At 44.0% G+C, this 18,790-nt stretch overlaps 1 protein-coding gene across 4 annotated transcripts in view; it reads right to left on the bottom strand.

Annotated features, from left to right (window-relative positions):
* Positions 1-9,022: 9,022 nt before the first annotated feature.
* PIEZO2 (piezo type mechanosensitive ion channel component 2) overlaps positions 9,023-18,790 on the bottom strand; it is a 311,046-nt gene continuing 301,278 nt past the window's right edge. For 3 of the 4 annotated variants that reach the window (XM_069853760.1, XM_069853758.1, XM_069853759.1), the window contains 3 exons: positions 17,947-18,026; positions 16,476-16,656; positions 9,024-11,439 (listed from right to left, as the gene is read on the bottom strand). In XM_069853760.1, the coding sequence (XP_069709861.1) occupies positions 11,187-11,439; positions 16,476-16,656; positions 17,947-18,026 (514 nt within the window). In that variant the 3' untranslated portion in view covers positions 9,024-11,186. Of the gene's footprint in view, positions 11,440-16,475; positions 16,657-17,946; positions 18,027-18,790 lie in introns of all 4 variants that reach the window. The other variant, XM_069853757.1, reaches the window with a different exon arrangement.

Here is an 18,790-nt window from a genome sequence, read left to right as displayed (position 1 = left end):
GCTTAGAGTATCTAGCACTCATCCTTATTTTGTGATAGTTTTTGAGGGACAGTACTTTAGACCTTTAAAAGCTACCTTTAGAAGGGTAGAATCCTTCACCTTCAAAAAGGAGGGAGTTAATAACCAATTTTTGTCTTAACCTTCTGCATGCTTCCTTTCGAAATGCAATAAGCTTTATAGATGGTCTTCTCTTTTCTTCCCCTGAATCCCCACCCTCTCTCTTGAACCTCTACCCAGCACTGATTAAAACAAGGAGAATTTCAATGTTAGGTGAGTATATAGTTAATACTTTGTCTTGCCCTCCAAAGTTTAACATCTATAGTGTATTTTGAGATGTCAGCTGAAATGGCTCATTAATATTTTACTGCATTAGCTAACTCTTGCTGAAACAATGTTAGAAATGTGCTTTCCCTAAATGTTTGTTACAGGACTCTGATGGTCACATCATCATGAGCCCTCTATGTCTGCTGGCAGCTCCCTCTTCCACCGGAGCATGGGCTTAAGGAGGCAGTGGCTTGAAAAATTAATGAGAGCTAATACAGCAGTGCTGTGCAATGGAAAAAGAAGGTACAAACACAGGCACACACACACATGCACAGGTGCCCAGTGTGCATGTACACGTGCTACTTGAACATACAAGACCAGATAGCAATGTTGCATAGCAGACATTAGGTGGCAACCAGAGATGTAGCAGAGTGCACCTTGGCACAGCTGTGAAGATGTCAAATTCCTCACAGTAAGACCAGACTCCCCCTGAAAAATGATACCATCTCACCAAAGCCTTTGAAGGAGGATAGAGTTGCAAGCACAGCACTGAGAGCTTTACTCTAGCAGGGGATACTCATTGGTTTAGTTGTGGAGTACTCCATAATTTAGTGGTGAAGAAGGCAACAAAAAAGGAGCAAGTGAAGGAAATGAAAGGACTTTATGTGATGTTACCTCTGAGAAGAGACAGGAAGAAATGGTCATAACGTGTCTGAGCTCTGGCTGTTTGTGTATGGTTTGGGCCCTGGGCAGGGACACGGTTGGGATTTTAATTTCATGCATTTTGCTAGTTACAAGTACACAGGTAATTTCTGCAGATTAGGGAGGGAGAAACAGGTTTTTCTTCATGTGTGTATAATCCCTTAGTTATGCTTGAGGGAGAGAGAGTCTGTGGGTGCCCTGGTCCTCAGTCACTCTTCCACTAGTCTTGTCCATAGCAAAAGATCATTTTCATTAGATTTCTGTTTTAATAAAACCTTTAAATAGTGCTCTGTGGAACTGGCCTTGGGATGTGCCTATCAGGCCAAGAAACGCAAGGAGAGGTGATTAGTGACCACTTCCATGAATTTCCACTTGTGCAGCACATCCCTCATGCAAACGTTGAAGCTATGGTGTGAATGATTTCTCATACCATGAACTTTATCTACATGAAATATAGGATTGAAGGAGTTCTTTCAACCATAGCAGTCTCACTGAATGATTCTGAACATTGTTTCTCCTCCAGCTCTTTTTCTACTGTCCTAAGTGTCCACTTTTATTCTTAATATGCAATATAATGACTTGTGGGAGAAGCTTCTCAGCACAGTGGATCAGGGTTGTACCAAGCTCATAGCTCCTGCTCCCTTGGCCACTAAATGGGGAATCTGCCTTTCCTCTTGTACGCTCACATGTTGCTTTGCTCTTACTTTACACAAGCTTTTAAAAAGGTGTTAGAGGTTTCCTGCATTTTCCTCCCTCCCAAGAAATAAGTATCTATAATAGATCCAAAAATGGCTCATATGCATCCAGGATTGAAATGATTTGCTTAAATAGTGCAGATTTGCCTTGTCACACATGTAAGTGGGATTTCTGGGATGCCTGCTGCTTCTGCACTGGGTGGGGTGCCAGGGCAGCTATCCTTGCACTGACTTAGAATCTGACACCGGTGTGTGCATGAGCACACACAAATAGAATCATAGAGTCATAGAATCATAGAATCATAGAATAACCAGGTTGGAAAAGACCCACCGGATCATCGAGTCCAACCATTCCTATCAAACACTAAACAATGCCCCTCAGCACCTCGTCCACCCATGCCTTAAACACCTCCAGGGAAGGTGACTCAACCACCTCCCTGGGCAACCTGTTCCAGGGCCCAATGACCCTTTCTGTGAAAAATTTTTTCCTAATGTCCAGCCTAAACCTCCCCTGGTGGAGCTTGAGGCCATTTCCTCTTGTCCTGTCCCCTGTCACTTGGGAGAAGAAGCCAGCACCCTCCTCTCTACAACCTCCTTTCAGGTAGTTGTAGAGAGCAATGAGGTCTCCCCTCAGCCTCCTCTTCTCCAGGCTAAACAACCCCAGCTCTCTCAGCCATTCCTCATAAGGCCTGTTCTCCAGCCCCTTCACCAGCTTTGTTGCTCTTCTCTGGACTCACTCCAGAGCCTCAACATCCTTCTTGTGGTGAGGGGCCCAGAATTGAACACAATATTCAAGGAGCGGTCTCACCAGTGCCAAGTACAGAGTAGAGGAAAATCTACTGCAGCTGAAATCTGCTTCTTTTCCTGTTTTCTGAGGTTCTGTATCTATTTCATCTCTTGGAATGGCTAGAGATAAAGGAGTGGCCAGTATAAATGCTACATTTTAGGTGCACGCCAATTGAAGCCGTGTCTTGGGAACACAGGCTTAGCTTTTGTCTGGAGAAACCTGCCTAGCCATTGCTCCTATCATGAAATTCAACCTCGAATTCCTCTTTGATAAGTGAAGCGTTTTCTTTCTTTCTTTTTTTTTTTTTTCTGTGAAAATCGGAGAACAATGGGCAAATTAATTGAAACTTTTGTTTCTCTTAGAAGGAACTGGGAACGCAACTTAAGTGCGTGTAACAGCACAGAGTCATGTTGAAGAGGCAGTGACATGGCTGGGAGCTGCTCCTGCCCCAGCATCGTGTCTGCCTCACCTCCAGCACCAGGGCGCGGTCATGCTATCAGTCCCAAGTGAGACAATTTTTTTCCCAGTACTCAGTCCCTCAGTCTAACTTTTTGATGAACTTTTTGGCTTTTACTGTGAACACGGGCTGCTTTTGAGGCACCTGCAAGAACTGAAGAACAAGGCCGTTTGTGGCTGTGGCTGCAGAATGTGGGATTTGGGAAGTCCATTCTGCATCCTCAGCATTCACAGCCTGCCAAAATATAAGCATTTTGATTTGAAGTGATGTCTTTTAAAACAATATTGCCAGATAAATGCTGCAAAGAGGATATGACTGAAACTTCAATAAATTATGACATTGCCTCCTTGATCATGCCACTTTCCTCATCTCCGAAAAAAAAAAGTGTATTTGAAATACTAGGAAGTCCTTATGGACTTTGCAGTCAGCTCTCTGTCACCTTATAATCAGGTGGTAAAATGCACACAGGCTTCACATGGGTGTCCATGCCCTGCCTTGCCTATTAGCACAGTGTTGCATAGGGTTGCTGGATGGGGATAAATGGCCTGAACCCCATATTCAATCACAGGGAATATTCAACACTACCATGTGGTTGCTGTAAGAACTGTTGTAGCTGAAACACAATTTCCACAACGTAAGGGAAAAATGAAAGCTCAGCACTGCGAGTGAGTCAGGGCTGCCAGACCTGAGGCTACAGAAAACTGGATCATCTTCAATTTAGTGCTTGATGCTGCAGTAACCATCTGGGTTTGATAGAAGAGGGGCAATATGAAAAATCGTTTTCTGTTAACATGGTGTAGGCAACCATGATGGCCCTTTACCCTTCTGGCTAATGAGCGTAACTTTCACTTCTTACCGAGAGCAGCAAAATATCACCTTACCTTTTACCTTACTAGAAAACAGCACAGGAAAAAAAAAAAAAAAAAGCAGCTGCTTCAGTTGAAAACTGAGTTTGTGTGAACGTGAGGAAACAGAAAGCAGCATTCAGCTCTGAGTCCTGGGACTCTGTCGGCAGGAGTGAAGCTAAGGCAGAAACTGCTGAGAGGCCCATCTTCAGGTAGTGTAGTTAGCATTTATTTATTTAATCACAGGATAGAATAGTGATTGGTAACATCCTGCTGTGGTAACAGTTCACAAAGGATTATTTCCTTTTTGTCTTCTGACATGGGTTGCTGTGTAAGAGAATCAAAAATGGGGTATAAAGAGAGCCAAAGGTGATGCTCCAAATACCTCAAATACCGCCTGGACTGAGTATTGACCAAATTTGTGAAGGACTCAAAAGTAAAATTGCCAGTATTAGGTCTTTCCATATTTGGCCTCCTTTCTCCATGGATGGTTCTGCATTTCCAAGGTCTAGGCCTTGAAAGAGATCATGCCATCATTACCTGAAGAAGCATGACAGAGTCATCATGTCCTCTGCCAGCACTTGCAGAACAATGTTCTTGCCAGCTAAATGGAGGAACTGTACTCTCTGGTATGTGCATCAGGCTGGTTTTATTAGCCATAATGCTGTTAATACAAGGTAACCATAAGGTGATTTGCATTTTAGTTTCGCCTCACAGCTGTAGTTACCTGTTTGCCAGCTCCATGGGCCAAGGTCCAAGGTGTCCAAAGAAGTGCCACCAGAGTACTTGGTCCTTTTATGAAGGCTTGCAGGACACTGCACAGTGTCTTCCTGAGCAGAAAGGACAAGTTTGCAAGCTACACACCTGTGAGGACATCCAAATTGATATGGGAAAAATCTGTGTTCACCTTGAGGGTAGTTAACCACTGGGATAGACCAGAAGGGTCATAACAATGCCACCTTTGGAGACTGCCAGACCACAGCTGGGCAAGTCATAGAATCATAGAATAACCAGGTTGGAAGAGACCCACCGGATCATCAAGTCCAACCATTCCTATCAAACACTAAACCATATCCCTCAGCACCTCGTCCACCCGTGCCTTAAACACCTCCAGGGAAGGTGTATCAACCACCTCCCTGGGCAGCCTGTTCCAGGGCCCAATGACCCTTTCTGTGAAGAATTTTTTCCTAATGTCCAGCCTAAATCTCCCCTGGCGGAGCTTGAAGCCATTCCCTCTTGTCCTGTCCCCTGTCACTTGGGAGAAGAGGCCAGCACCCTCCTCTCTACAACCTCCTTTCAGATAGTTATAGAGAGCAATGAGGTCTCCCCTCAGCCTTCTCTTCTCCAGGCTAAACAACTCCTGCTCTCTCAGCCATTCCTCATAAGACCTGTTCTCCAGCCCCCTCACCAGCTTTGTTGCTCTTCTCTGGACTCGCTCCAGAGCCTCAACATCCTTCTTGTGGTGAGGGGCCCAGAACTGAACACAGGATTCGAGGAGCAGTCTCACCAGTGCTGAGCACAGGGGGAGAATAACCTCCCTGGACCTGCTGGTCACGCTGTTTCTGATACAAGCCAAGACGCCATTGGCCTTCTTGGCCACCTGGGCACACTGCTGGCTCATGTTCAGTCGGCTGTCAACCAACACCCCCAGGTCCCTCTCCTCCAGGCAGCTTTCTAGACAGACTTCTCCTAGTCTGTAGCACTGCACAGGGTTGTTGTGCCCCAAGTGCAGGACCCGGCATTTGGCCTTGTTAAACCTCATGCCATTGGTCTCAGCCCAGTGGTCCAGCCTGTTCAGATCCCTTTGCAGAGCCTCCCTACCCTCCAGCAGATCCACACTTCCACCCAGCTTAGTGTCATCCGCAAACTTGCTAAGGGTGCACTCGATGCCTTCATCCAGGTCATTGATAAAGACATTGAACAGGGCTGGACCCAGCACTGAGCCCTGGGGAATCCCACTTGTCACTGGCCTCCAGCTGGATTTAACGCCATTTCCCACCACTCTCTGGGCCCGGCCATCCAACCAGTTTTCCACCCAGGAGAGTGTGCGCCTGTCCAGGCCAGAGGCTGACAGTTTCCTAAGCAGAATGCTGTGAGAAACTGTGTCAAAGGCTTTACTGAAGTCCAGGAAGACCACATCCACAGCCTTTCCCTCATCCAGCAGCCGAGTGACTTTGTCATAGAAGGCGATCAGGTTAGTTTGGCAAGACCTGCCTTTCGTGAACCCGTGTTGACTGGGCCTGATCACCCGGTTCTCTTGCATGTGCTTCGTGGTAGCACTCAAGATCACCTGCTCCGTGTCTTTCCCTGGCACTGTGGTCAGACTGACAGGCCTGTAGTTTTCTGGGTCCTCCCTGTGGCCCTTCTTGTAGATGGGCACATCAGCCAGACTCCAGTCCAGTGGGACTTCCCCAGTCAGCCAGGACTGTTGGAAGATGATGGAAAGGGGTTTGGCCAGCACATCCGCCAGCTCCTTCAATACCCTTGGATGAATCCCATCCGGTCCCATAGACTTGTGGGTGTCTAGTTGGGCAAGCAAGGCTCTGACCACCTCCTCTTGGATCACGGGAGCCTCATTTTGCTCCTCTAGCTCCTGGGTTTGTACACAGATGGAATGACTTTCTTTACAATTAAAGACTGAGGCAAAGAAGGCATTAAGTACCTCAGCGTGAGCAAAACGATCTTATGTTGAAGTCTGACCTCCTCTAACAGTACCAATGGTCAGAAAAATGAAGGTTCAGAGCTCTTGACTCTCTGTGGTGCAAGCATGGGTTTTGTGGACTATCAGCATAGAAACAATTTTGCAATTTCTTTTCACAAAAGCTGTGGACTAGGTTGGAAAATTGTCTTGTGACAACACCACAGACATGAAATTTGTTATTGCCTACATTGAGTAATGGCTGCAGCTTCCTTGGAAATATTAAAGTATCAGGTCGTGTAAGGACAGTGAGAGCCTTGATGCTTATAAAATAAAACTGATTTTATTTTAAGGCTGTTTCTTCTTTTCTTACCTCTGCTTATTCTGTTGAAGAGCTGGTCCTGTACTGAACAAAACAGGAAGGAGCCATAAAACCTGGCAAAATGCCACGAGGATCTGTTTCATTTAAGTCTGATTTAGTGACCTTTTATAAGACCATTTAATACTATCCTACCAATTCAGTCCATTTGTCTAGGTAAGGGCACATGTTATCATCTTGTGAGCTATAATTTCTTGACTGCAAGAGTGGAAGAAGGAAGCCAGGATGATTCCCTGAAAGTGCTCAGCTCTGAAAAATTTGACATGGGTTTACTAAGCTATGTCTGTAAGTGTAAGTATTTCTGTATAAATATGCTGTTGCTTTGAAGCCAATGACTTAATTCTGACATTTTGGATGTCATTGTTATAGCAGCTAATATACTGCCTTTGGTAAGCTATAGCATTCCTGGCAGAATCGTGAAATTGTGGCATAATTCAGGTTGTAAGGGAACTCAGGAGGCTTCAGGTCAAACCTCCCACACAAAGCATGGCCAGTTACAAAAGATTTCTTAGGGCCTGTCCTGTCACAATCTGAAAAACTCCAAGGCTGACAATCCCACAGCTTCTTGGGGCATTTGCTTCTGTGTTTGCCTACCTTCACAGCAGAACCAATTTGTCTTATATTTATTCAGACTCTCCTTTGTTGCAATTTATGTCTGTTGCCTCTTGACCCATCTATTTTTGTGCAGCTCTACAGAGCTTGGCTCCACCTTTTCAGTACCATGCCATTAGGTAGCTGCAGACACCAATAAGCTCTCCTCTTGGACTTCTGCTTTCTAAGGCTGAACAAGCCCAGCTCTCTCAGCTCCTCCTTGCATATCACATCCTCCAGCCCTCTGGCAGACTCACTCCATTCTATCAGTCTTCCTTGCACTGCAGATCCCAAAGCTACATGCATGGTCTCACAAGGGTTGAATAGAAGGGATTAACACATGCCCTAGACTTTCAGCTGTGCTTTTGTAAATGCAGCCCAGTATGCTGCTGGCTTTCTTTGCCTCAAAGGCACACTGCTGCTATACAAACAACTCCCATTCCCATCCCTGGCTCCCTTTATTGTAAAGCTGTTCCATACCCACCTTCCTAGTCCGAATTGCTGCATGGGGTTAGTCTTCCTTATAGAATCCCTAACTTGGAAAAGACCTTTGAGATCATCCAGTCCAACCGTACCTCTCCACTACTAAATCATATACCTAAGCACTTCATCTACCTGTCTCTGAAATACCTCCAGGGATGATGACTCAACCACCTCCCTAGGCAGCCCATCCAGGACTTGATAACCCTTGCTGTCAAGAAGTTTTTCCTATTATCCAATCTAAACCTCCCCTGGCACACATTGGGGCCATTCCCTCTCGTCCTGTCACCTATCACTTGGGCAAAGAGACCAACACTCACCTCTCTACAACCTCCTTTCAGGTAGTTGTACACAGTGATGAGGTCTCCCCTCAGCCTCCACTTCTCCAGGCTAAACAATCACAGTTCCCTCAGCCACTCCTCATAAGACTCGTTCTCCAGCCTCTTCACCAGCTTTGTTGCCCTTCTCTGGACACGGTCCAGGACCTCAATGTCTTTCCTGTAGCGAAGGGCTCAAAACTGAACACAATATTCAAGGTGTGGCCTCACCAGTGCTGAGTACAGGGGCAGAATAACCTCCCTGGTCCTGCTGGCCACACTGTTCCTGATGCAAGCCAAGATGCCATTGGCCTTTTTGGCCACCTGGGCACACTGCTCACTCTTGTTCAGTCGGCTGTCAACCAACACCCCCAGGTCCTTCTCTGCCAGGCAGCTTTCCAGCCACTCCTTCTCAAGCCTGTAACGCTGCACGGGGTTGTTGTGTCAGAAATGTAGGACTCTGCACTTGGCCTTGTTAAACCTTATACTGTTAGCCTCAGCCCATTGATCTAGCCAGTTCAGATCACTTTGCAGAGCTTCCCTACCCTCCAGCAGATTGACACTTCCTCCCAGCTTAGTGTTGTCTGCAAATTACTAAGGGTACATTCAATCCCCTTGTCCAGATCATTGAGAAAGATATTGAACCGAACAGGGCTGGACCCAGTGCTGAGCCCTGGAGGACACCACCTGTGACTGGTCTCCAGCTGGATTTCAGATGCAGGACTTCATTTGTCTTAGTTGAACTTCATGAAGTACCTGGCAGCTCATTTCTCCAGCATCTTGAGGTCCCCTTGAAAGACAGCAAATGGTATTGGCCCCAATATTGATTCCCTAATGAATGCCACTAGAAATCGGATGTCAGTTCGATTTTATCTGGACAGCTGGGCTCCAGGGTTGGTCATCAGCAGCACATTGTTCACCTGCTATAGCTAGCTGTCCAGTCCATGTCACCAATTTGACTACAGGTCAAAAAATAAATAAAAAAAAACAAAAGAAGAATCCTTTTATTTTCAAAATTTGATCAATCCAGGAAAGAAAGAGCAGTTTTCTGCAAAGCTCAAATAACTGTACTGCTCATTCTGCAGACAGTTTTCTCACCAGAAAGGAAGTGCCTATTAAAGAGAAGGAACCGGGAACAAAACCAGGACCAACTGGGGCCAGCACAGTTTTGCTGGCTGGTATCTTTAGAAACACATTACACCCTTCACACTTCTTCCAGTGTTGTTCTCCTTAAAATCACTGGACACCCAGGTGATGATCCATCTAACCACAAAGGACATTTTAGCATCCCTGTTGGATCCTATGTCAGGGCTGCCCTCTATATAAGCAGCTGTATAAGCAGCTTGCTTTCCATTACACTCTAGAAGAAATCAGGTTGTCTTCCAGTGAATTCCAGTTACCAAATGAATTTATTGTTACAATATGATGAAGCAATTTTTATTTTGTGCACTTCACAGTGCTCAAAATGTTTGTATTCACAGTATAGAATGGATATGACAACATTTGTCATGGAAGCACTCAGCAGAGTATGTTGCAACTTCATTTTGTTGTACTGGTTTATGAAGTTCTGCAGTAAGATGTGCCAGCAGATTATGTCGTATTAGTTTCTTTCTGGTGATTAACTAATTATTCGTATAATAAATAGCAGCTAACTACAAGAAATTTGTCACAGAGTTAGAAGAATGTCAGACTTCTCCCATTTCATGTAAAAAAGGCAGAGGAAAAAATACTTCTAAAATGACTTTGCAACATGTGCTTTATTTTAAGTCATTACTGAATCAAAACTACACAGTATATCCTTTTAACATACCCTACCCACTCAATGATTTTTTTTTCTCAGTAATTTTTTTAACATGGAATGAAACCTACATTGCAACTGTAAATTTTCATGCTACAATGTTCTGTTATGAGCCATTTGTGTCACTAATAATAGTAATTTACGAAAAAAGGCCATTTTTTCAAGCTCATATGTATGTCTGTCTATATTCTGGGAACTTAAAAAAAATCCAACAAAACCCGTCTCAGATGCAAAAATGTGAGTTGGAATATGTAAACATTTTCATATACCTGAAACACTGGAAGAAGAATATCAGCTATCAGCAAAACAACAGTTGCTTTAAATCACTGAAATGGGAAAAAGCATGTCATGGGGAGCAGAGAGAAGCACACACTATTCAGTCTTTAAAGGGTTATAAGAAATGAAGTAACTCCTTAGGTCATTGAATTCACTTTCCTTTCTCATCTAATGGAAAGTAGTAACTTTGACGAGAATGGTCCAGCAGAACACCCCACTATTTCACCATAATTATTCTAGCCATTAGTTAACCTTGACAAAGTGTCAAGTTTCAGTTGCTTTTTTTTGTTTCCTGAGAAAAATCACTGATGTTTGGTGGAAATGTCTTCTGTGACCGTACAAATAAAATAAGGCATTTAAAGAGATTGTTACTTGTTTTCTTTTTGCTAACAGAGGCTTGTCCACAGTGTCCTTTGTATACCAAAACCTCTGTTTTTCTACAAATGGGTATGGCTAGAATGTCTTCAGTTCCCATTGTGGCCCTGGGTCTCAGGTGTCCTGAAGGCTAGTCAGCATCCCATTACTGTAGCTTGAAAGTCAGTGATGTACAACAGCACATTGCACAATCCAGTCTGAATGGCTCCATAAAGGGTTAAGATGGTACACTGGAGTCTTCTGTGGGTTCACCCCTTTCTTTTATCTTTAAGGGTAATGTTTGTCTGGAAAATTAAATTAGCCAGACAGACAAGGATGCAAACTTTTCGTTGATTAAATTACAAAGCAGTCCCGAGGTTGTAGAGGAGTGGCACATTAAAAACAACAAATCATCCAGCCTTCTTCATTGTTGATCCTTAATTTGAAAGGGAGCATGGATTCCTAAGGCCGTAGCTTCCAGGACTCCTTCCGTGAAAAATCGTTGCTACCTAACTATAAAAGGCTTAGCTCTTAAGAGAATATTGTGCTTTTTTTTCCTTTAAAATTCAGATGAAATCAACTTGGTTCGCAGTGACAAAGGGATCAATTAGTTTTTTCCCTAGTCCACTTGATCATAGTCTCTGGTGAGCGATACAGGAATATTAGTTTGGCATACAGGTCTTCTTCTAGTTCCAGTTCTCCAGTCTCTCGCACTAAGAAAATGTCAGTGCACAACTTCAAGATTCGGTCTACATTGGGTAGCTCCTCAAACATGATGGAGTGAGAGATCCCACTGAAAAATTCACGGACAAACTTTCCTATTACCAGGACAACTGAGGCATATAGTCCCATGATGCTGAAAAGAAAGAAAGAAAAGAGTTTAAACCATGCCTTGAAAAAGGGTGAGTGAGATCATCTACGTGGTTAAGTGTAGTCTGCCAGCTGAGTGAACACTAATTTCTAATTAGTATCCTGTTTTTGCTGTGCTACAGGATGAAGGAAAATAAGGTCTCTTCAAACACCACAGAAATCTGGGAACATAAACACCTGAGGCTGCTGACTTAAATGGTTTAACCCCAGTGACTGATGGTTTAATGTCCTATCTGCTACAGCTCAGAAGTCACAGTGGGAAATCTCACAACTTCTGGCTGCTAAAGGCAAGTGATTTGTCAGCTTTCATACCTAATATTTGGTACTTACACGTGACTGTAGACATGATGAAATGATAGAGTATTCAGTTTTTGAAGAAGTGAGGAGCAGGAGTCAGCAGAACTGCCACCTTGGACTTCTGGACTTTGGCCTGTTTAGAAGCCTTATTGATAGGGTCCCTTGGGAGGCAGTTCTGAAGGTCAAGGGAGTGCAGGAATAATGGAAATTCCTCAAGAAGCAAATCTTGAAGGCACAGAAGCAGGCCATCACAATGTGCCGAAAGATGAGCCTGACTAACCTGATCTACTTTTATGACAAGGTGACTCACTTAATGGATGAGGGAAATGACATTAGGTTGGGCGGGAGTGTTGATCTGCTTGAGGGTAGGAAGTCTCTTCAGAGGGATCTGGAAAAGCTGAATTGATGGGCCGATGCCAACTGTGTTTTGATACCCTACAGCTTAATGATGGCAATGACAGGGTTGAGAGGCCTTATGAGGAGCGGCTGAGAGAGCTGGGGTTGTTTAGCCTGGAGAAGAGGAGGCTGAGGGGTGACCTCATTGCTCTCTACAACTACCTGAAAGGACGTTGTAGAGAGGAGGGTGCTGGCCTCTTCTGCCAAGTGACAGGGGACAGGACAAGAGGGAATGGCTTCAAGCTCCACCAGGGGAGGTTTAGGCTGGACATTAGGAAAAAATTTTTCACAGAAAGGGTCATTGGGCACTGGAACAGGCTGCTCAGGGAGGTGGTTGAGTCACCTTCCCTGGAGGTGTTTAAGGCACGGGTGGACGAGGTGCTGAGGGATATGGTTTAGTGTTTGATAGGAACGGTTGGACTCGATGATCCGGTGGGTCTCTTCCAACCTGGTTATTCTGTGATTCTGTGATTCTGTGATTCTGTGAGTGCTTAAGGGTAAAAATCAGCGGAGCACCTAACAAGGCAGATACTGTGGTGGAAGCCTGCTGTAGACCCCCTAGTCAGGAAGAAGAGGCTGACTAGTTATTCTACAAGCAACTGGGAGAAGCCTCATGATTGCTAGCCCTTGTCCTTGTGGGGGACTCCAACTTGCCAGATGTCTGCTGGAAGTATAATACAGCAGAGAGGAAACAGTCTAGGAGGTTCCTGCAGTGTGTGGAAGACAACTTCCTAATACAACTGGTGAGTGAACCGACCAGGGAAGGTGCCCTGCTGGACCTGCTGTTTGTGAACAGAGAAGGCCCTTATGGGAGATTTGATGGCTGGAGGACGCCTGGGGCATAGTGATCACAGACATTCTCAATTTTAGAAGTAAGGAGAGGGGTCAGCAGAACCGCCACCTTGGACTTCTGCAGGGCAGACTTTGGACTGTTCAGAATGCTGGTTGATAACGCTCCACAGGAGACATTCCTGAAGGGCAAAGGAGCCCAAGAGGGCTGGATGCACTTTAAAGAAGGAAATCCTGGCAGTGCAAGAGCAAGCTGTCCCTATGCGCTGGTAAATGAGCCAGCGGAGGAGATTACCAGCCTGGCTGAGCAGAGAAGTCTGAGTGCATCTCAGAAAAAAAGAGGAAAGTATACGAGCTTTGGAAGAAGGGGCAGGCATCTCAGGAGGACTACAAGGATGAAATGAGATCATGTAGACAGAAAATCAGAAGGGCTGAAGCCCAACTAAATTGTGGCAATTCTGTGAAAGATAATTAAAAAAATCTTTCTACAAATACATTGACAATGAAAGGAGGGCTAAGGAGAATCTCCATTCTTTACTGGACATGGGGGACATTACTGAAAAAGGACGAGGATAAGGCTGAGGTACTTAATGCCTTGTTTGCCTCAGTCTTTAATTGTAATGTAAGATGTTCTCTGGGTACTCGCCCTCATGAGCCAGAAGACAGGGAGGGAGAGCAGAACAAAGCTCCCATGATTCATGAGGAAATGGTTAAAGACCTGCTCAGCCAATTAGAAATTTGCAAGTCTATGGGGCAAGATGGAATCCACTAGAGGGTAATAAGGGAGCTGGCAGAAGTGCTTACCAAACCCCTATCCATCATCTTACACCAGTTCTGGAAGTTCCATGTGACTGGAGACTGGCAAATATTACTCTTATTTACAAGAAGGGCTGGAGGGAGGATCCATAAAACTACAGACCTGTCAGTTTAACCGTGGTGCTGGGGAAGATCATGGAACAGATCACCTTGAGTGCTAACTGTTTGTTGCACATGCAAAACAACCAGGTGATCAGGCCCAGTCAGGATGGGTTTATGAAAAGCCGATCCTGCCAAACTCACCTGACTGCACTCCATGACAAGGTGATTCACTTAATGGACGAGGGAAAGGCAGTGGATATAGTACATTTCTCAAAGTATTCTGCCTGAGTAACTGGCTTCCACTGGCGTGGACAGGTGCACCCTCTGCTGGGTAAAAAACTGGCTGGATGGCTGAGCCCAAAGAGTTGTGGTGAATGGAGTTAAAACCAAATGGAGGCCAGACACAAGGCGTGTTCCCCAGAGCTCAGTGTTGAGTCCAGTTCGGTTCAATATCTTTTTCAATGACCTGGACGAATGGATTGAATGTACCCTTAGTAATTTGCAGACAACACTAAGCTGGGAGGAAGTGTCAATCTGCTGGAGGGTAGGGAAGCTCTGCAAAGTGATCTGAACTGGCTAGATCAATGGGCTGAGGCTAACAGTATAAGGTTTAACAAGGCCAAGTGCAGAGTCCTACATTTCTGACACAACAACCCCGTGCAGCGTTACAGGCTTGAGAAGGAGTGGCTGGAAAGCTGCCTGGCAGAGAAGGACCTGGGGGTGTTGGTTGACAGCCGACTGAACAAGAGTGAGCAGTGTGCCCAGGTGGCCAAAAAGGCCAATGGCATCTTGGCTTGCACCAGGAACAGTGTGGCCAGCAGGACCAGGGAGGTTATTCTGCCCCTGTACTCAGCACTGGTGAGGCCACACCTTGAATATTGTGTTCAGTTTTGAGCCCTTCGCTACAGGAAAGACATTGAGGTCCTGGACCGTGTCCAGAGAAGGGCAACAAAGCTGGTGAAGGGGCTGGAGAACAAGTCTTATGAGGAGTGGCTGAGGGAACTGTGATTGTTTAGCCTGGAGAAGTGGAGGCTGAGGGGAGACCTTATCACTGTGTACAACTCCTGAAAGGAGGTTGTAGAGAGGTGAGTGTTGGTCTCTTTGCCCAAGTGATAGGTGATAGGACGAGAGGGAATGGCCCCAATGTGTGCCAGGGGAGGTTTAGATTGGATAATAGGAAAAACTTCTTGACAGCAAGGGTTATCAAGTCCTGGATGGGCTGCCTAGGGAGGTGGTTGAGTCATCATCCCTGGAGGTATTTCAGAGACAGGTAGATGAAGGGCTTAGGCATATGATTTAGTAGTGGAGAGGTTGGACTGGATGATCTCAAAGGCCTTTTCCAACCTAGGGATTCTATGACTAAGAAGGTTAAGTGCTGAGTCCTGCCCTAGGTTCCCGACAATCCCATGTAGCACTACAAGCTTGGGGAAAATTGTCTGGGAAACTGGCTGGTGGAAAAGAATCTAGGAGTATTGGTTGATGTCTGGTTGAATATGAGGAAACAGTGTGCCCAGGTGGTCAAGAAGGCCAATAACACCCTGGCTTTTATCCGAAATAGAGTGGCTAGCAGTAGTAAGGAAGTGATTGTCCCCCTGTACTTGGGACTGGAGAGGCTGCACCTCAAATTCTATGTTTAGCTTTGGTCTCCTCAGTACAAGAAAGACATTGAGGTGCTGGAATGTGTCCAGAGAAGGGCAATGTAGCTGGTGAAAGGTCTAGAGACCAAGTCCTACAAGGAGCAGCTGAGGGAACTGAGGCTGTTTAGTCTGGAGAAAAGGAGGTGGAGGGAACTCTCTTCAGCTACTTGAAAGGAGGCTGTAGTGAGGGTAATGTCAGCCTGTTCTCCCAAGTAACAAGTGACAGGACCAGAGGAAATTATCTCAAGTTGCACCAGAAAAGGTTTAGATATTTGGAAAAATGCCTTCACCGAAAGGGATGCTGAGAATTAGAAGAGGTTGTCCAATGAAGTGGTTGAGTCACCATGCCTAGAGGTATTTAAAATATGTGTAGATTTGGTGCTTAGGGACATGGTTTAGTGTGGCCTAGGCAGTGCTAGGTTAAGGGCTGGACTCAATGATCTTAAACGTCTTTTTCAGCCCAACTCACCTCATGATTCTATGATCCAATGATTCTCTATTTTTTATTAAAGGATGTGTAACAGACTTATATCTACCTGGCCTCCCCTGATAATCCTCCAATAAGGAGTTCTCCAAAATCATGCCAGAATGGCATATCTCCCAGGAAGGCACAGCCTCCTGTCTTTCTTTGTCTGTGGATGTGTATTTTGTAATTGTTGCACACCCAGGGTCCTGGCTACAAAACTGGGAAGGTTGCAAATCTGGGCAGAGTTTGGGCAGAATTTGACCTATAGTTAAGCTAACATCTTTTAAATGATTTTATTTCAAAAGCAAATTGGTGCAAAGGGTTTTTCTGCCTTTTTTTTCCCACTGGAGAGCAGGTATCAAGTGTGATACCATTCCTTACAAACATGAAGTCTTCCATAGGTAACATTAATAGACAAGAATTTGAAAATCTCACAAAAAAACGTTTTCAAAGTGTTGTAATGTTCAAAAATTACAAAAAACAACAAAAAGATACAAGACCCCCAAACCAGCAAATAAATTCACCTCTACTTCTATCTTATCTCCATTATTTTAACTTTACATAAATATTCCTTCTTACCCATAACCAGCCAAGAATCCAAGACTTGGTGGACTGACTTTATCACTGAATATGAAGAGTTCAAGACTCTCTTCAGATGTTTTGTATCTTTTTCCAAGCTGATTCAAAACCCACCACTCACGAACTCCCTCTTCGGACACATTTTTGACCAGGGACACCGTAATGTTTTCCCATCTGCAGTCTATTGAAAAAAAGAAATGTTAATGTGCATACCAAGAATTGCAAAGGTCAAACTGTTTTGAAGTAGATGATTCAAGCACTTGCATGATAAAATGACTGAGCAATGTAGGAGTAAGTGTTCATTATAATTCTCATAAACCCCGTTTCACATTATTTCTGTATGAAAGTACAATACTTAGGTTGCTATGGTTTCCTTCTGCAAAACTCATCTGAATGGGTTTTAAATAACTAAAATTTTTCATATCACCTACATATTCTTCTGTACGACTGTAAAATCATTTAAACATTTTCAGGCTAAAGTTATCAATGCCAGTCAGCGTGTCTGCATTAACAGGCCTAAAGAAACTCATTTAACCTGGAGCAATAGTGGTCGGCTTCTATATACCAAAGTGAAACTATAATTTATGTCTTGGTGTAATTTATGTCTTTACGTATTGGTCCTGCTTTCTGGGGAACATATATTAGCAGTGTATACATTAAAGCCCTTCTGAAGAATCTCAAATCAAGAGTTAGTTAGGACAGGAGCTGATTAATAACAGTGAAGCACTTTTAAGTTATTGCTATTCATAGAGCTAGGTTCACCCTCAATAATTATTTTTCCTAATTAATCTAATCATGCTCACTGAACTTTGAACATTAATTACTACATAGTACAACTACTACAGCTAAGCATCAAATTTAACCTCTGTTGAGTAAAGCGTTCTTAGATAAAGACTTATTCCTACTCTTACAACCTACAGGCTTCTCACATGAGTGCACACGCATGTGCATGCATGTATTCTACATCTGTGGATACCTGTATGCTTTCCAATTGCATTTTAGCACTCTGAAATTCAATCATTTATCTAAACTTGATTCTTTATAGCCAATAAGGAAAGAATAGCTAAAAAGATCATTCAGTGTCATTATTTAGGGTGAGGGGCTACATTTGCAGACAGGCAGCACTATTGACTGTTTGTGGTGAAAGCAGGGAAATGTGGAGAAGTGAAACTTGTCATCAGCTCCTCAAAAAACAAGGCAAAGCAGTTCCTGAAAGTAGATCTGAAGGGAAGGAGCTGGACTTCATCCTTAGAGTCCTTACTGTTAAATACAAAGCCAAAGTACATCCAGATGTATTTTCTGCCTTATACTTTATTACATTGTGTCTCCCTGAGCTTGTAGGCACCAGCTTGAAACCACAGTAAGTGCATTTCAGCCTGAGATGCCCCATAACTGCTCACTGAATGTGCAAGTCCGAGGACTGCACTGCACTTCTTTCAAACATACTGTTTTCTGTGGTCTGGACACAAACCTGTCAACAGCTGCTTTATGGGTTTTGCCAGAGAATCACTAGGAGCCTTGATGTAGTATGGGTATACTGTCTCTAATGTCCTGGAAAAAATGAGAAAACAAATATTTCATATTTTTATACCTCTAAAATAATTCAGAAATATCTAACAGGACTATACACAGTTCTCAGTAATTCTTGGCTTAAGCTATGATTTTATAGTGTTCAGATGTCACATCTGAAAGTTAACTGGATTTATTGACTATGTTCTGTCAGTATTTCAGCAGGGAGCTCCATCCATAATGTCACCATTCACACGCCATGAATACCACACACCTGAGTCATGTGTGTTTGCAAGGAATGTAGACTTTATAGTTTGTTCCTCTTTTTAACAAAGCTGCTTTCATAGTTAGCTATATAAGCAGCACAAAGAGAGGCAACACAGCACCAGTAGTAAACAAGTTAGAAAAATAGGTACACAGAAAAATATGTGGTGAGAAAGAACAACTATTACTTCAGATTCGCAAGATGTTTTGATAATAACACTTGAAAAGAGAGAGAATTTTTGCCAGAATCTTTCACTGAGAAATATTGTCACAGTTTGTAGGAGGGATGTTGGTGAAAGCTTTTCCATTGGACTCAAAATTAAATCGCCTTAAGTGCGAATAAATTACCAGCATCCAGAGAAGCCACATTTCATTAAAAGCAGAGACACTGTCTTAACCTTTTCCTCAAATCAATGACAAATTTTAAGGAAGGGGAGCTCTCAGGGAAGTCCTGTGACACTTTGCTACATTGCATGCATCAGGCTGAGGAAGAACAAAGGTGTCTAATTTAAAACCCCTCCTTATCACTCCAGCAGCCTCAA

Source organism: Phaenicophaeus curvirostris, chromosome 3, assembly GCF_032191515.1.
Source record: "Phaenicophaeus curvirostris isolate KB17595 chromosome 3, BPBGC_Pcur_1.0, whole genome shotgun sequence".
Classification (NCBI taxonomy): Eukaryota; Metazoa; Chordata; class Aves; order Cuculiformes; family Cuculidae; genus Phaenicophaeus; species Phaenicophaeus curvirostris.
Note: the sequence above shows the minus strand (reverse complement) of the source record. Positions and strands in the feature narration are given on the sequence as shown.